An 18,463-nucleotide genomic window follows, 5' to 3' on the forward strand; every position below is an offset into this window, starting at 1 on the left:
CACATCTCCCTTTCTTTTCCTCTGAAGCTCCCCCGTTAGTGGTCTATCATCCCAGTATGAACAGAGCCAGTTGTGGGAATCCCTAGTCCCAGGTTTCAGGGAAGAAACCAGGGGACCCAGGGAGGCAATTTGAGCGAGGACACAGCCTTTTGAGGTGGATCTGTCAGGCAGCAGGCTTTATTGGGAAGACAGCTCAGGAGCTGGGGGCCCCAGCGGCTACTGTGTCCTGTGCTGCTGCAGCAGAAGCCAATGCAGCAGCTCTCGCCTCCTTCTTCTGTCTTTGTTTTTCTTCCTTGAGGCGCTTGCGCTGCTGCTTCTCTAGGTCCTGTAGCAGCTCCTGGAAGCGGGTGCTTCTTGGGTCCACGTGGTAGCCCAGGCGCTCTTGGGCCTCAGCCTGCAGTCGGGCCCTCCTCTCCTTGTCTGCCTGCACCTTCTCCCAGCGTTCCCGCTGCTGCTGTCGCCAGTTCTCAATCATCTGTGGCATCTTGGCCATGCATTCTGCAATGTGCTGCTCCCTGCAGGGGAAGGAGGGAGGGCAATGAGGGCAGGGACACTGCCAGAGCAGACCCCCCACACACACACCAGGCCTCTGCCCACCACCTGCCTCTCCCAACTCCACTGTGATGAAAAACATGAGAAGACTATTCGTTGCCATTAACTGTCCGGAAAAGTACTTGACAAGTGAAGAAACAGACATGAAGGTCTGTGTAACTTGTGTGTGAACTTGAGCACAAGGGTGGGCCAAGCTCCAAAAATCCCCAGGGGTTGATGCCAAGTCAGCCCAACATTTCATTGAGCTGTCTACTGAGCCATCCAAGTGCCATTCCCGTAGATAACTTCACTCCTCCATTCCAGACTTCATTGAGTACCTACTGTATGCCAGGTCCAATTCTAGGCACAGGAGTGTAGGCAAGAAAAATTGGACGTTTCCATCCAGTCCTGTGAATTTGTAGATACCCATGATAGCCCCATTTCAAGAATTAGAAAAGTGAAACTGAAGAATTAACTCCGGAGCCAGGGTTATCTAGGGGGAGGGGCAGAGATACTGGAGACCTAGCTGCACCATTGACTGCCAATGTGATTTGACATCTAACTTTCCCAAGCCTGTTTCCTCATCTCTAAAATGAGTGATGTTCTCCTCTAAGGCTGTTGGAAGGACAAGAAGATTAAACACCAGGAACACACTTGACCAGGCCCCTCCCCCAGGAAGTAGCATCAACCAGATGCACCCAATCGCACCTCCATTCTTCCCTAAAATCTAATCCTTCAGATCGGCTTCCAAATCCGACTTCTGGGTTCCAGGTCCGGAGTTGAGGTCACAACCTCACTTCCCATTCTTTCCTAGCCACAGTGGGCTCCTGGTTATTCCTTAAAACACGATTCCATCTCAGGACCTTTGCACCAGTTGCTTCTCTACCTGAAATCGCTCCATACTGCCTGATCACCCAGGGCTCTGCTTAAACATCACCTTCTCAGATGCACCCCAGGTTTCCAAAACCGAAGTCGTCCTCCAGAATGCAACCCACCCTGTTTATCTTCCTAACGGTCTTTTGTTGCCATCTAAAACTATCTTGTCTGTTTTGTCCCCTGCTATGTCCTTAGCGCCTAGGACAGGTCATTGACATAGTAAGGCTCAGTAAACATTTGCAGATGAGTTTTGCAATTACGTGAGCATGTGCTTAAGTCCTCGCCCTCTACCGAGCGTGCCCAGTTTACCCACCGAACGGCGGGCCACTGAGGGCAGCCCCGAGCCTTCCTGCACACACGCACCTGGCCTGACGCTTCTGCTCCTCAGCCAACTGCTTCACCCGCAGCGACTCCTGCATGGTTGCCAGGCTTGGGTACCATTCTTGCTCCTCGGCCTCCAGCTCGCGCAGCTGTTCTGGAGACGGCCACAGTGAGCCGGGGGCTACACCAGAGGCAGCGCCGTGTCGTGCGAATTGTTTGGCTGCGTAGCGCGGCCCCAGCTGCCAGCGCGGGGTCAGCGGGTGCTCTGGGTCTGGCCACCAGGGACCCGAAGAGCGGCGCGGGGGCGGCGGCGCCCGGTAGCTACGGGAGCCCGGGCCCAGGGTCACCGACAGCCCAAACAGGCTGCGCGTCTGCCGCCAGGGCGCCGCCATCTTGCTTGTGTGGGGTCCTCGCGAACAGCCGGGCTGACCACGGCACTGCCTGAGCGCGAGGTGTGTTGGAGCCCGGGCAGGGCCAGAGGGCGACCCGTGTGTGTGTGTGTGTGTGTGTGTGTGTGTGTGTGTGTGTGTTACGTTTTATACGTTGTGTGTGTGTGTGTGTGTGTGTGTGCCAGAGGGCGACCCGTGTGTGTGTGTGTGTGTGTGTGTTACGTTTTATACGTTGTGTGTGTGTGTGTGTGTGTGTTACGTTTTATACGTTTTATACGTCTCCAAGTATAGCTTTAAGCTTTATTTAAACAGATATTTGTTAAAGTGACACTTTGGTCTTACATATTTAAAATAGCATTTAATTTTTTATTTTAAAATCTATTTTCAATTTTTTTTTTTCTGGGAAGGTATGCAGGATCTTGTACAAGCTAGGCAAGCGCTCTTATCACGGAGCTACACCCTCCAGCCCTAATTTTTACTTATATTTTACCAGTATTTTTTTAAAAATGGTATATTACAGTTGTACATAATGGTGGGATTCATTGTTATGTATTCTCACTTGCGCACAATACCTAATTTTTATTTTATTTTTAATTTTTTTTAAAAAAATATTTATTTAGTTGTAGATGAACACACAGTATCTTTATTTATTTTTATGTGGTGCTGAGGATCAAACCCAATGCCACACACACTCAAGGCAAGCGCTTTACCACTGAGCTACAACCCCAGCCCCTAATTTTTATTTTAAACAATCATTTATGGGCTGGGGTTGTGGCTCGCCTAGCACGTGCAAGGCCCTGGGTTCGATCCTCAGCACCACATAAAAATAAATAAGTAAAATAAAGGTATTGTGTCCAACTACACTAAAAAGTGTATTTTTAAAAAATCCCACAAGGGCTGGGGATGTGGCTCAAGCGGTTGCGCATGCGTGCGGCCCGGGTTCGATCCTCAGCACCACATACCAACAAAGATGTTGTGTCCACCGAGAACTAAAAATAAATATTAAAAAAAAAATCTCTCTCTCTCTCTCTCCTCTCTCACTCTCTCTTTAAAAAAAAAAAATCCCACAATCATATATATACTTACTTGAAACATGAATATTTCAATATTAAAGCTGGGCATGATAATGCATGCCTGTAATCCCAGGGGCTCCAGAGGCTTGAGACAGGAGGATCAAAGCCAGCCTCAGCAAGGGTGAGGCACTTAGCAACTCAGCAAGACCCTGTCTCTCAATAAAATACAAAATAGGACTGGCGTTGAGTGTCCCTGAGTTCAATCCCCAGTCCCCCTACAAAAAAATTAAAAATTAAAAATAAATTTTAAAAATATTCAATACTAAGACCTAACTACATTTTGCCTTATACTTTATTTATTTTTTTTTAAAGAGAGAGAGAGAGAGAGAGAGAGAGAGAGAGAGAGAGAATTTTAATACTTATTTTTTAGTTCTCGGCGGACACAACATCTTTGTTTGTATGTGGTGCTGAGGATGGAACCGGGACTGCACGCATGCCAGGCCAGCGCGCTACGCTTGAGCCACATCCCCAACCCTGCTTTATACTTTAAATTGAATATTTAAATTCTATTTTATGTTAGAGTATAACATTTAAATGTTGAACACTTCCTTAAATGCTGTTGATGGCATTAAGTATTTATTCCTGCTCCATTTTACTTTTTAAAATTTGATTTTTTTTTTTTTTTTTGATACCAGGGATTGAAACCAAGGGCACTTAACCACTGAGCCACATCCCAGCCACATCCTTTTTTGTATTTTAATTAGAAACAGGGTCTCAATGAGTTGCTTAGTACCTTACCATTGCTGAGGCTGGCTGTGAACTCATGATCCTCCTTCCTCAGCTTCCCAAACTGCTGGTATTACAGGCGTGCATTCTGGCACCTAGCATGTGCAAATATATTTTTGTTTGCAAAGGAATCTCACTGTGTTGTTTAGGATGGTTTGAAACTCTTGAACTCAATGCATTCTCCCTACCTTGGCATTTCCTGTAACTGGGGCTATTATAGACAGGTCACCATGCCTGATTTATTTTTTATTTTATTAGAATTATTTAATTGTTTATTTATTTATTTATTTTTTTAAAGAGAGAGAGAGGGAATTTTAATATTTATTTTTTTTTAGTTCTCGGCGGACACAACATCTTTATATGTGGTGCTGAGGATCGAACCCGGGCCGCACGCATGCTAGGCAAGCGCGCTACTGCTTGAGCCACCTCCCCAGCCCCAATTTTTTGTTTTCTGATGCTGGAAATTGAACCCAGGTCCTCATATGTGCTAAGCACATGCTATACCACTGAGCTACATCCCCAGTGTAATCCAATGTTTTATGGTGAAAAATGTTTAAAATGTTTGATTAAGATGTCGAAAGCAAATACTATCTTAAAATTTTTTTTTCAGCATTAAAAAGGAATGAAGTCAGGTGCAGTGGCACTCCTTTAAAACCCCAGCTACTCCCAAAGCTGAGGCAGGAGGATCACAAGTTCAAGGCCAGTCTGGACAACTTAGTGAGACCCTGTCTCAAAATAAAAAGGGGGGGGGGCTAAGGGTGTGGCCTAGCAGTACAGTACTTGCCTAGCATGTTCAAGTTCCATGGATGAATATTATGCTAATGAAACAGGCTAGTCACAAAAGGATAAACATTGTGTGATTCCACCCCTCTGAGGTTACTAGAGTAGCTGAGTTCATGGGGACAGAAGGTAGATGGAGGTCCTCAGGACCTGAGGAGGTGGCTGGGGAAATTATTGCTTAATGAGTGCAGAAATTTTGTTTGGTGTGATGAAAAAGTTCTGTAAATTGATAAAGATGATGATTGCACACCAATTGAATGTATGTAATGCCACCGAATTGTACTCAAGAGCCGGGTGAAGTGGCACACATACATACACTCAAAGGATCAAAAGTTCAAGACTAGCCTGGGCAACCTAGCAAGACCCTCTCTGAAAATGAGAAGGTCTGGGATTGTAGCTCAGTGATAGAGTGCTTGCCTACCTTGTGCAAGATCAGGGGCTCCATCCCCTGATGAACCCAGCCTAATTCCATCTTAAGATTGGGAGCCATCTCGTCGTGACAAAGTTATGAAAAGTTAATTTCTATTTTACTGTAATTACTGAGATTTCTAAACTTGTTTGAAATTCCTGCCTGTGCCTTGAATTCACCCATGCCTGGGTCTCCTTGACCAGATAACAACTCTCTCTAAACTCTTAGTGGCTTCTCATAAATTCTCACTCCCCTGTCCAGATAACAACCCTCTCTGAAACCTCAGCAGCGCCTCATAAATTCTGATGTTGGGATCTGAATTTACTCCATACCTTGAAATAGCATGCCATGTAGATCATTTACCTACTGCCTGCCTTTGTATTATGCTTGTCAAAATCTTGTTAGCTGTAAGTTCTCAAGACGCCCCCCTTTGCAACTTTTTGTGCTATAAAACCTTTTTTCTGGAGAGCTGGAGGCTGTTCTCTGGCCCAAGTTTCAGGTGAGACAGTCACTGGCCAGCTTTTGTGTACACAATACAAGCTAGCTTTAATTTGATCTAAAATTGGAGTCAGTGTTCCTTTCTTTTTTTTTTTAAAGAGAGAGTGAGAGAGAGAGAGAGAGAGAGAGAGAGAGAGAATTTTTAATATTTATTTTTTAGTTCTCGGCGGACACAACATCTTTGTTGGTATGTGGTGCTGAGGATCGAACCCGGGCCGCACGCATGCCAGGCAAGCGTGCTACCACTTGAGCCACATCCCCAGCCCCCAGTGTTCCTTTCTTGTGTCATAGTTCAACACCACAGTGTCTTTTTTTTTTTTTTTTTTTGTACTAGGGATTGAACTCAGAGGTGCTTAACCACTGAGCCCAGCCCCAGCCCTTTTTTTTTATATTTTAAATTTTTATCTAGACACAGGTTTTCAAATTTTTTTTCCATTTTGTAAAATCATATAAATGGTCCCAATTTTCATTTACAGTTGAAAAATCCTGGTGTTTATGGGTGTGCACACCTTCAGGAGTAACCAGTGAAGAAAAGCAAGGCAGTGGTTGTTCTGACTTCAGGGTGGGAGCACCTCTGGCAGGACGAGAGACATCTATGACAACGGGTTTGTTTGGTAACATGTCTCAGCTGATCATTCCAGTCTGTTTGCTTTTCTGTATCTGGGCGACATTCACCGTTATTTCCTGAGTTGGGTTATAGTGATTCCTGAATAATAATCTTTAAGTTGTCCATCACTTGATATACGTGTGTTGTACGCTTTTCTGTAGACTCATATCTCACAATTTAAAAAATAAAAACACAGCTGCTGGGTGTAGCTCAGTGAGGGGCACATCCTTATGGCCAGTCTGGACAACTTAGTGAGCACCTTGTCTCAAAACAAAATAAATAAATAGATAGATAAAATTAAAATGACAATAAGTGTCAATCCCACTGTCTCCCATCCCCTAATTCCCTGAACCCCTTGACTCCAATTTAAATATGTAAATGTTTATTTAAAATAGAAGAAGGAATGGTGGCACATGCTTGTAATCCCAGAGACCACTGAAGGCTGAGGTGGGAGGATCTCAACTTCAAGGCCAGCCTGGAAAAACATACCAAGATCTTATCTCAAAATAACAACAACAACAACAAAAAAAAGTGGGGGAGGGGGGCTGGGATGGATGTTGCTGGGTGGTAGAGCCCTTGCCCAGCCACTGGGCTAAATAAAAATAAATAAATAAAATAGGAGAAGGAAAGAGAAGTCAGTGTCTAACAGGGAGAGGTTCGGTTTAGCAAGATGGAGGTGGTGACAGCCACCCAACAGCGTGCTCCCGGCCACGAAGCTGCACATGGAAAACGGACTAAAATGGTAAATGCCTGTTTTTTTGCCACAATTCCAAACAAAACAAGAACAAGGGCTGGGGATGCAGTTCATTGGTTGGGCCCTCACCTAATATGAGTGATGCCCTGGGCTCCATCCCCAGCACTGCAGAAGGAAAAAGAAAAACCAAAGTATACTCTCCATGGTCACCTAATTGCACGGTGCAGCTCTAAGGGTGTCCTGGAGAGTGGTTTCATAACGTCCTAATTGATGGTGCTAAGGAATCACTTGACAAGGACAGGAGAGTAGCCATTTATATCATTGCCCAGGCTGGGGTTGTGGCTCAGTGGTAGAACACTTGCCTAGCATGCATAAGGCACTGGGTTCGATCCCCAGCACCACATGAAAATACTTTTTTTTTTTTTTTTTTTTTTTTTTTTTAAGAGAGAGAGAGGAGAGAGAGAGAGAGAGAATTTTTAATATTTATTTTTTAGTTCTCAGCGGACACAACATCTTTTGTTGGTATGTGGTGCTGAGGATCAAACCCGGGCCACACGCATGCCAGGCGAGCGCGCTACCGCTTGAGCCACATCCCCAGCCCCCCACATGAAAATACTAAAAAAAAAAAATAATAATAAAATATATCATTGCCCAGATTTAACAGAGTAACACTTGGTTCTTTTTTTTCCTCCCTTTTGCACTGCTGGGGATGGAACCCAGGGCCTCTGCATGCTAGGCAAGTGGCTACCACTGAGCTATCTGCCACTCTCCGCTCTGTATGCATGAATCTATCTTTTGGTGCCAGGGATTGAACTCAGGGATGCTTAACCACGGAGCCACATCCCCAGCCCTTTTTACTTTTTATTTTGAGACAGGGTCTTGCTAAGTTGCTTAGAGCCTAGCTAAGTTGATGAGGATGGCCTTGAACTTGTGATCCTCCTGCCTCAGCCTCCTGAGCCACTGGGATTTCAGGCCTGCTCCATAGGTGCCCAGCTGCATATGTATTTTTTTTTAAGTTGTCAATGGACCTTTATTTTGGTTATTTATATGTGGTGCTGAGAATCGAACCCAGTGCCTCACACATATTAGGCAAATGCTTTGCCACTGGGCTACACCCCCAGGCTTGCATATATATTTTTTTAAAGGAAATTCTTTTGAATGAAACTTGACTGATACTATTAAAGCCTCCTTCCATGCCACCTCTTTCCCTCCTTGCTCTTGACAACAGTAAGTTTCTTTGAAATTAGTTTATTCTTCCAAGACCAGCCTTGCCTGCTCTGGATGTAGCTCTTTGGTAATAGTATACAATGTATATTTATTTTTAACAATTTACATAAAGGGTATTCAGTGTGTCTGGTTTGCAACTTATCTTCCTTACTTAACCTCCTGCTTTCCATGTGTCCATAGAGATCCCCATATCTCCAAGATACCCACTTTGAGGGTCACTGAACACCTTACTGATTCAGGAAATCAATGAGATGATGGTCTTCAACCATGTGAGTTTTATCTCTTTATCTAGTTCTAGATTTACAACTATAGAAAGAATGATTTGTAGAAAAAAAAATTTTTTTTGTACCAGCGATTGAGCCCAGGGGTTCTTAACCACCAAGCCACATCCCCAGCCTTTTAAAAAATATTTTATTAGAGACAGGGTCTCACTGAGTTGCTTAGTGCCTCGCTGAGTTGCTGAGGCTGGCTTTGAACTCGAAATCCTCCTGCCTCAGCCTCCTGAGCTGCTAGGATTACAGACATGTGCCACCATGCCCGGTGTGGAAAACTTTTTTTAATTTAAAAGGTGTGTTATTGGGCTGGAGTTGTAATTCAGCGCTAGAGCGCTTGCTTCATACGGATGAGGCACTGGGTTCAATCCCCAGCACCACATATAAATAAGCAAATAAAATAAAGGTCATCAACAACTAAAAAAATATTTAAAAATAAAAAAAGTTCTGTATTTAAAAAAAAATTTTTGTAGTTGTAGATGGACAGTATGACTTTATTTAATTATTTATTTTATGCGGTGCTGAGGCTCAAACCCAATGCCTCATACATGCTCGTCAAACGCTCTGCCACTGAGCTACAGCCCCAGCCCAAAAGTTGTGTCTTTTAAAAAAAAAATTGTGGGAAAATACACATAAAATTAACTGTTTTACACACACACACCCCATGCTGGGGATTGAAGCCAGGGAATTGTACCACTGAGCTACGTCCCCAGCCCTTTTAATTAATTTCTTTCTTTCTTTCTTTCTTTCTTTCTTTCTTTCTTTCTTTTCTTTTCTTTTCTTTTCTTTTCTTTTCTTTTCTTTTTTTGGGGGGAGGGGCACCAAAGATTGAACTCAGGGGCACTTAATGACTGAGCCACATCCCCAGCCCTATTTTGTATTTTATTTAGAAACAGGGTCTCATTGAGTCGCTTAGTGCCTTGCCATTGCTGAGGCTGGCTTTCAACTTGAAATCCTCCTGTCTCAGCCTCTCAGCTGCTGGGATTCCAGGTGTGCACTACTGCACCTGGGCTTAAATTTTTTATTTTGAGACAGGGTCTTGCTGAATTGCCCAGGCTGGCCTCAAACTTGTGATCCTCCTGCCTCCACCTCCCAAGTGGCTGAGATTACAGGCCTGGAATGGAAGAATAGCAATTTGACACCTGGTGGCCAGAATATCAGGAGTCATCTTCATTCATTTATGTCTCAAGGCTGATGCTGGCTGAGGCCTCAGCTGGGCTATTGGCTGGCACATTTGCACAGTAGTCTCTCTGAATGGGCCAGCTGGGACTTCCTCGCTGCTTGGAGGCTGAGTCTCAAGCAAATCAGACTGAAGTGCATGGCGTTTTTATGACTGAGTGTCAGAAATCACACAGAATCCCTTCCGTCGCAGTCTGTGGGTCAAACCAGTCACAAAGGTTGCCTAAGCTGGGCGCAATGGCACTCACCTGGAATCCAGGCAACTCAGGAGGCTGAGGCAGAAGGATTGCAAGTTTGAGACCAGGCTGGGCATCTTAAGGAGACCCTGCCTCAAAATAGAATTTGAAAAGACTGAGGATGTAGCTATGGTGGTAGAGTGGCTCTGGGTTAACCCCCGGGACCTCACAAACACAAGAACAGCACAGACTTGAGCTCGCGGGTTGCCCAGTACTGTCGTTTACATCTGGAATTTCCCTCAAAGGCACATTTATTGACAGCTTGGTCCCCAGCCCAGGGCACTACTGGGGAGGAGAGGTGCACCCTTTAAGAGGGGTCGCCTTGGGTCACTGTGCGGTGTCAGGGATGTGGGAGCCTAGTCTCTTCCTGTCTTCACTTCTTAGTAGCCCCGAGGAGAGCAGCCTGGCTGCCCACCTGCTCCCACCGTGGGAGGCCAACTGACAGGGACTGGCGCCCCCGGCCACCAAAATAGACCTTTCCTTTTATAAACCGATCACCTCAGGTCTTTATTAATTACTAATGGAGGCTGACACACATCCAGACGCAAGGGCAGGCCACAGAGATCTGTCGTGGCAGGACACATTGTTGAGGCCTGTTTGGGACACACCGTCCTTGCCTGGTGGGATTCGTTTTCTCCCCCGAGATCCTCCTGTGGAAATACTTTGTAAAAAGCTCTGCTTTGTATTATTCATGGCACAAATACACTACAGTTATTCCGTTGGGCTGTTTGGACATTTGTTTTTAATTTTTCTTGATTGCAGGAGCAGTGCTACAGTGGGCCTTCCTGTGTCCCTTCCTGTGTCCTGTGTCCCCAGGGGGAAGTTTCCCTGAGGTGCATGTTCAAAACATCCAAGTCTTTCCCCTGGGTTTGCTAGGGGGGACAGATGGCCAGTGTGTCTAAGGGCCAGTGAAGGAAGGGAGTGAGGGAGGAGATGCAGCAGTGAGTGATGGGCAGGGGCAGCCATGCAGGCCTCGGGGGTCATTGTAAGGGCCTTGGATTTTTTTTTGTATGTGGAGGTCAGTACTGGGGATTGAAGTCAGAGGAACTCACCAATGAGCCACATCTCAGCCCTTTTTTGTGTTTTATTTAAAGACAGGTCTGAGTTGCTTAGCACTTCACTTTTGCTGAGGCTGGTTTTGAAATTGAGATCCTCCTGTCTTAGCCTCCCCAGTTGCTGGGATTACAGATGTGTGCCACCGTGACCAGCAGGCCTTGGGTTTTATTCAAAGGACAACAGGGAGCCCTGGAAGGTCTTGGAGCTGAGGAATGATGGGTCTGATTTCTGATTCTCCTCTGGTTGCTGAGCAGAAAAGACATTGAGTTAACATGTAAAAGCAGGAAGACTTATTAGGAGGTAGAGGAGCACATGGCCTCTGACCAGCCCTGCCTCAGGGCCTTTGCACTCCTTACCTTTACTATGACCCTGCCTAGAACATTTCTCCCCAAGGTGTATACATGGAGGGCTTCTTCTTCTTCTTCTTCTTCTTCTTTTTTTTTTTTTTTTTTGAGGTGGGTACTAGGGATTGAACTCAGGGGCACTCGACCACTGAGCCACATCCCAGCCCTATTTTGTATTTTATTTAGGGACAGGGTCTCACTGAGTTGCTTAGCATCTCACTTTAGCTGAGGCTGGCTTTGAACTCGAGATCCTCCTGCCACAGCCTCCCGAGCTGCTGGGATGACAGGCACCACCGTGCCCAGTGGTGGGCTCTTTCTCATTATTCACATTTGACTCAAAGTCACTTCTCCTCCTTTGACCTTTGAAGATATAGGAAATGAAGTAGAGTAGCACCCCTGGCTCCAAACAGGCTCTGGCCATTGTGGGCAGAACACAGAAGGAAAGGGCTGGTGATGTCATTCGGTGGTATAGCACTTGCCTAGTGTGTGTGAGAGGCAGCAGGTTTGATCCCCAACACCACACACACAAATCGACCACAGCTTTCTAATACATTCACAGTGTCACACAGCCACCAGGGCTACAACTTCCAACACTTTTTCATCACCCCAAAGGAAACTCAGCACCCCTTAAACAGTCATTCTCCCCCCTAATCCTGGAAAACACATTTCCTTTCCATTTGCCCTCTCTGGACATTTGTATAAACGGAACCATCTACTATGTGACCTAGCATGTCACATCCTTTCATGTGGCATGTGGTCCAGCCTCACCCCATGTTGTGATGTGAACCAGTACTTGTGGATTGGAGGTTGGATTGTGCTCCCATTGACATGTTACAGCACTAAGCCTCTGGATCTCAGAAATAGGGCCTTTAAAGATGTACTTAAATTAGAATGAAATCATGGAAGTGGACCAGAATCCAACATAACTGGTGTCCACCTAGGAAGAGGGAATTTGGACATAGACACACAGGGAGAAGGTGGCCATCTACTAGCTAAGAAAAGAAGTCCTGAGAAGAGACCAACCCTGCCAACACTAGATCTTAGACTGCAGCCTCCAGAATGGAGAGAAAATTAATGTCTGTCATCAGGGAGTAAAGAAGGTGGGGAAAGGGAAGGTCCTGGGGAACCTTGCCGACAGATCAGGCAGTTCTGGGAATTGAACCCAGGGCCTCACGTGTGCAGTCCTCTACTGCTGAGCTACACCCTCAGCCCCTAAAATAAATTTCAGAGTCTAAAGTGAACCTTCCTTGTCCCATGTCCCTCCTCAGCAGGAAGACCCTGCTATTCTTTTCAATAAGCAATCTAAGTAAACAGTAGCCACACATTTTAATTCCCTTTTTTTTCTCCTCTAAAATGTCAGCATAATGGACACCCTGCTAGGAACTTAGTTTTACTTAATTTTGGTGGGTGTACTTCCATGCGGAAACTTAGAACTTCTTCAGTTTTCTGCAGTCATTCTTTGGTACCTGTGGGGACTTGGTTCCAGGACTCCTGTGGGTACAAAAACCTGGGGACACTCAAGTCTTGTGTATAAGATGCACAGAACCGAGGCACACCCTCGTAGAGGCTTCTGTCATCTCTAGGTGACTTATGGTGCCTAATGCCATGTATGTGCTATGCCAATAGTTGTCCCAGCTTGTTTAGGGGATAATGACAAGAAATGAAATCCAGACATACCTAGTAGAGTGCACCCTCCGGGGTTGGCTGAATCCTTGGATGCAGAAACTGTCGCCGTGGAAGTTGGTGTCTATAGCTGCATAGTATCCTGGGATCATACCTGAGGAATTGGGAAAGCAGGCACGAATTGGGAAAGCAGGCACCAACTGGGGTGGCTGAGGGGGTGAGAAGGGAGGGTGTGGGAAGTCGGTGGTGGAAAGACGAGCGCACTTTATACAGGGCCTGATGGGCCTGGGGAAGGACTTTGACTTGAGTCAGGAGGGAGATGGGAGCCATGGGAGGTTCTGAACCCAGGAAGGTTGAGACCCCACTCAGGTGCTCACTGCGCCCTCTTTCTGTTGTGAGGGGAATCGACTGGGAGGGGTGATGGCGGGAACTGGGACACAGGTGGTGAATGTGCCCATCCAGGTGGGAGGTGATGGGAGCCGCATCCAGGTGAGCGGCCGAGGTAGGAGTGAGAAGCGGGAGGATGCTGGCTGGTTTCTGATACGGACCGTCGTGCTGTGGTGTCAGCCTGGGTTGGGGTGGCACAGGGAGTCCAAAATGTGAAATCAGCCTCTGCCAGGACCGACCTGCAGCTGACTGGATCTACAGGACATGGAAGGACGGATTCGGGGAGAGGAGGGAGGTTGGATCCAGCAGGGCTGAGTGGGGGCCGCCCGCCCTCCTGCAGGTGGTTCACCCGGGAGGCAGGTGTCCTCCGCGCAGCAGCCGCGCAGTCCCGTAAACCGCCGCCAGAGGGCGAGCGCGCCCCATCGCGGTCGCAGCTCCCGGGGTGGGGACTCGGGAACCGCAAGCCCCGCGGCTTCCCACGGTCCGGACGCCTGGAGCTCCGCACCTTGGTGCAAGATGCCCGCCGCCCAGGTGCTAAGACCCGGCCGGGACCTGCAGGCGCCTCGGGATGCCCAAAGCCCGGGACGTGGCTCCCCTCCCGTTCTGTGTTTCCAGCAGGTCAACCTCCACCCCCTACCGAGCTGTTCCCAAGCCTCTGGCGGCATCTCGGGCCTTTGCAAAAGTGTCACCTCTTTGGGGAGGACTTCCCTGACCACCCTGGGACAGACGCCCCCGCCTTGAACCCTCTAAAGCACATTTTGTTTTAATGTCTTTATCTTGAAGCTGAACTCATTTGTCCTTTATTGTCTGTTTGAGACACTCTGATGTAAAATGTGAGGCAGGAGGGACCCAGTTTCTGTTTAGTCTCTGCGAATCTTCATGGGAAAGACTTATGCCTGGCTTCCAACAGGTACTAAAGGGAAAACAGTCGCCCCAATCATGTTAATTGTCGCCGACGGGGGCTGGGGCTGCAGCTCAGGTGTCACCGGTCTGGTTAGTAGCACAGGTCCTGGGTTTGATCTGCAGCACCCTGGTGTGTGTGTTTGGAGGAAGGCACTGGCTCACGATGCTACTGCAAACTGACCTCTGTTTTAAGCTCCTTATCTAAATTGTCTCCTTGAGTCCTTAGAACAAGGCAGGGCCTGTTATCAACACCATATTACAAAAGAGGAAAGTTGAGGCCCAGAGTGGTTCGGGGACTTGCCTGTGGTTGCACAGCCAGGAAATTGGCATACTGGGTGGAAACCCAAGAAGCCTGGTTGCAAAGAAAAGTATCCCTGCAGGCTATCAGGCATGGTGTCCCTCAGCTCCTGTCCCTAGACTTGCACCTCGGCCCCCTCGACTTGCCTCTTTTGATCCCACAGCCCACACACCCGCAGGCCCAGCCCTCGGACACCCCCCCCCCCCAGGCTGCGAGGAACCCCACAGGTCTGGTTTACTTTCCTCCCTGCTGTGAGTTTACAGAGGCGCTTCCCAGGCTGCCCAGGTGGGGACAAGTGATTAAAAGCAGGTCTGAGGGTCCAGACTCCACTCACTAGACAGCAGGGTCAACTGCCCAGGACCCTGAGCCCCACCCTGGACTGACAGACGGACAGCTGAGCAGATGTCCCGAGCATGGCTGACCACTCTCCTGGGGCTGCTGAGTGCGGCCTGGCTGCCTGCAGGCTCAGGGAGGCCTGGACCCCCAGCCCCCCCGGGGCCGGCCCTTGCCCTTGGCAGCTGGAAGGCCTTCCTGGGCCTACAGAAACCCAGGAGGCTGGGGACAGATGGGCTGCAGGATGGGCAGGAGGTGACCACCTCCGTGTCTTTGCCATTGGACCCTAAAGAAGTGACCCAGGAAATGTGTAAGGCTGTTCCCTTCATTCAGGTGAGTGTACGGGGCCGGGGTGGGCCGGTCTCAGTGCCTGCAGGAAGCCCAGGCTGCGGCTCAAGGCAGATCTGAGTTCATGACCCACATCATCCACCTACATGGCTCTGAGTCTCCGTGTTCTCCCGTGTCCATTGGGTACAGGATTGCTGGGCACAGTGGCACACCCCTGTGATCCTGGTAACTGGGGAGGCTGAGGCAGGAGGATCACAAGTTCAAGGCCAGCCTCAGCAACTTAGCAAATCCCTAAGCAACTTAGTGAGATCTTGTCCCAAAATAAGAGTTAAAGAGGACTGGGAATGTGGCTCAGTGGTTAAGCACCCCTGGGCTCAACCCCCAAATGGGGTACTGGCCTCTCATGTGGGAGGGAGGGTGCCTTCACCTGATCTCCTGTCTTTGGGCCACTCCTCCTCCTAAGTCTATTTTTCCATTTAGTAGCCGAGGGTGCCCGTGGACCCTGAGTCAGATCATGTTCCTCCTCCCCTCAGAGGCCCTAGGGCTCCCACCTCACTCAGAACAAGCAGAGCCAAGCACACTCAGTGTTTCTTGAGTGAATGAACGAGTCCTAGAATTATCTGCCTCCTATGGGCTATCAGGCAGCTTGAATGAGTGGGCGTGGGGAGCAATCTCATGGCTGTATCCAGCTGGTGCTCCATAAGGGCCTTGGGAATGCATACAGTGTGCTGAGTTCAAATCCTACTGCTACCAACCCAAGGATTAGGGTTGGTAAAATCAATGATTTCTGTGTGATTCAGGGTAAGTAGCTTGCCTTCTCTGAACCTCAGTTCCCACCTTTACAGAAGGGAGTCGGGCATAGTGAAGGATGCCAAGTGCTCAAATCCATGCCCAGCCGTCAATATCCCAGACTCCTTGGCTTGTCATTTGCCCAGAAAACCCTGAATCCAGGTGGCAGGAGTTGCTTGGCCCTGGAGCCACCTGCCTTGTGCCCAGTCCTGCCTCCGTGGCACCCCAGCCTCAAGGCCACCCTGTCCAGTGGTGCAAGCTTCACGGAGCAGAAGAGACTCTGGCTTGGAATCTGGCTGCCCCAGAGGGACACAGAGGGGCCCTGAGGGCTTGCGCCTTCTCGGCACTGCAGGACCTTGGGCTTGGAGCCTGGGCGTCCTCCTCTGGACACGCGGGGAGGAGTTGGGCATCTACCTACTGGGGCCACAGCCAGGACAACACGAGGTTCCTGTCTTCAGGTGGCTTAACCTCTGGGAGGAGGGTGACAAACAGAACAGCGTCCCAAGATGCACACCTACCAGTCACTTTAGGGCATGCAGGACAGCACCGTCACAGGGGAGGGAAGTTCCCTGTGGGGTGCATTGGAGGGAGGATGAGTTGGAGTCAGCTGGGGGAAGGGTGGACGGAAGGGTGATCTAGGCAGAGGCCAGAGGGCAGAGGGCAGGGAGGGGACAGGGCAGAGTGTGCAGGGACTTCTGGGCCTTGGGGAGGACTTTGCATTTCATTCTAAGGAAGATGAGAAGCCTCTTGTGCTGGGGGAGGGGTGCAGGGTTGAAGCAGAAAATGGCCACGATTTAGTGGTGAGATGATAGGGGGGTCATAGGAGGAACTAACATTTATTGAGCACCAACTGTGTGCCAGGAAACACACTAAATTTTTTCTGTTTAATCCTCCTGGCCTCCTTTTATTTTTTTGGGGGGGTAGGGGCTACTGGAAATTTAACCCAGGGCAATTTATCACTGAGCTGCACCCCCGCCCTTTTTGTTTTATGTTTTGAGGCAGGGTCTTACTGAGTTGCTGAGTCTGACCTCAAACTTGCCATCCTCCTGCCTCAGCCTCCGACTGCTGGGATCACAGGCATGCACCTCCATGCCTAGTTGGCCTCTTTTATTACTACCTCCTCCCACTGTCCCTCATCCTTGGGGTGGTAGCAGCCCTGCTGGTGACCGTCTCCAGTTGTTCTTGTCATTGTCTCCTGATTGGTTAAGCTGCTCTATTCCCTGAATGAATCCTCTCTGTTGAAAGACCTAGAGTGGTTTCTTCTTTTCCTAGTTGAACTCCACTGATTTTACAGTTGAGGAAACAGAGGCCCAGAGAGGTTGAGTAAGTTGCCCTAGGCCAAACAGCCAGGAGATGGCAGAGCCAGGACTGGAACCCAGGCAGCTTTGCTGCATCACCCATACCTGTGAGGGTGGGTGGGAGTGGATGAGCCTCACACGCTGCTGCCCTAACCTGTCACCCTGCCTCTGGTCTCAGGTGCTCTCCCGGCCTGGCTGCACTGCTGTCCGTGTCCGAAATCACCTCTGCTTTGGCCGCTGCTCCTCCCTCTACATCCCGGGCTCAGACCCCACCCCGCTTGTCCTCTGCAACAGCTGCGAGCCCACTCGCCAGCGCTGGACACCCGTGGTCCTGTGGTGTCAGCCGGGCAGCCCAGCCTCCTCCCCTCGGCGGGTGAAGGTGTCCACCAGGCTAGTGGAGGGCTGTCGGTGTGGACCAAAGCTATGACGCAGCACTGTGACAGATGCACAGAGACACGAATCTCGGAGAGATGGGACGACGACAGGGACCTAGATGATGGATTCTGGGTCACGAGACCAGGGAATCAGGGCCACAGACGGCTCTCCAAAGTCACCCTGCTCCCAAGGACACTAGGCACAGCTCCACTCACGGGGCTGGACCACTAATAGCCACAGCACGCACTTACTGACTGCCCACTGTTTGCTGGGCTCTTTGACAAGTGCTCACTCATGTCCTCCTCAGGAGGTGATCCTCAGAGGCCTACGGAGGCAGGGTCAACTTCATGCCATTTTACAGATTAGGAAACTGAGGCCCTGACTTTGCAAGGCACGCACCCAGCGTCTCCGTGCAGTCAGTGGCCAAGCCCTCATTCACATATTTTTTTTTTTTTTTTTTTTTTTTGTCTTTTGTGGTCCTGGGGATTGAAACCAGGTTGTTGAGACAGGGTCTCACCAAGTTGCTGAGGCTGGCCTTGAACTTGCAATCCTCATGCCTCAGTCGCTGGGATTCCAGGCACCACGGCGTCCAGCACGAATTTGATCTTAACCACTGGGCTCAGCTGCCTCTCAGGGAAGGAGCCCAGCACATTCCCCGCTGCGCTGCGGGAGGACAGGCGGCCCCACCCCGCCAGGAGACACAGCTATGATCCTGGCCTGGGGACGCAAACGCCCAGGCAGGCAGGCAGGCAGGCAGCTGCGGGGAACCTGGGTCCCGGGCCAGGGGCAGGCCCCACTCCCAGCTGCCTCTCACCTTGACAGTGGCCCTGGCTCCCTTGTGACCGCCCACCCCAGGCCCACCCACACAGCCACGGCCAGCGGGGCGCTCCGCGGGGCCATAAAGGTCGGCAGGTCCAGCTGCGTGTGCCTGTTTCTCCACCTGGGGCTCCC

At 49.2% G+C, this 18,463-nt stretch overlaps 2 protein-coding genes across 2 annotated transcripts; one reads left to right on the plus strand and one right to left on the minus strand.

Annotated features, from left to right (window-relative positions):
- Positions 1-147: 147 nt before the first annotated feature.
- GADD45GIP1 (GADD45G interacting protein 1) lies at positions 148-2,187 on the minus strand. The gene is made up of 2 exons (XM_081287198.1): positions 1,771-2,187; positions 148-515 (listed from the first exon to the last, which is right to left on the minus strand). The coding sequence occupies exons 1-2, from the start codon at positions 2,118-2,120 to the stop codon at positions 194-196; spliced, it is 672 nt and encodes a 223-aa protein (XP_081143324.1). The 5' UTR covers positions 2,121-2,187; the 3' UTR covers positions 148-193.
- Positions 2,188-13,261: 11,074 nt separating this feature from the next.
- DAND5 (DAN domain BMP antagonist family member 5) lies at positions 13,262-17,870 on the plus strand (the record flags this gene model as incomplete). Its single annotated transcript, XM_081283145.1, has 5 exons — positions 13,262-13,413; positions 13,569-13,759; positions 14,638-14,656; positions 14,816-15,095; positions 17,316-17,870. 5 exons carry the CDS (start codon positions 13,262-13,264, stop codon positions 17,562-17,564), a joined length of 891 nt encoding a protein of 296 aa, XP_081139271.1. The 3' UTR covers positions 17,565-17,870.
- Between the last annotated feature and the right edge of the window lie 593 nt (positions 17,871-18,463).

This window comes from Spermophilus citellus, assembly GCF_964194105.1.
Source record: "Spermophilus citellus genome assembly, chromosome: 3".
Classification (NCBI taxonomy): domain Eukaryota; kingdom Metazoa; phylum Chordata; class Mammalia; order Rodentia; family Sciuridae; genus Spermophilus; species Spermophilus citellus.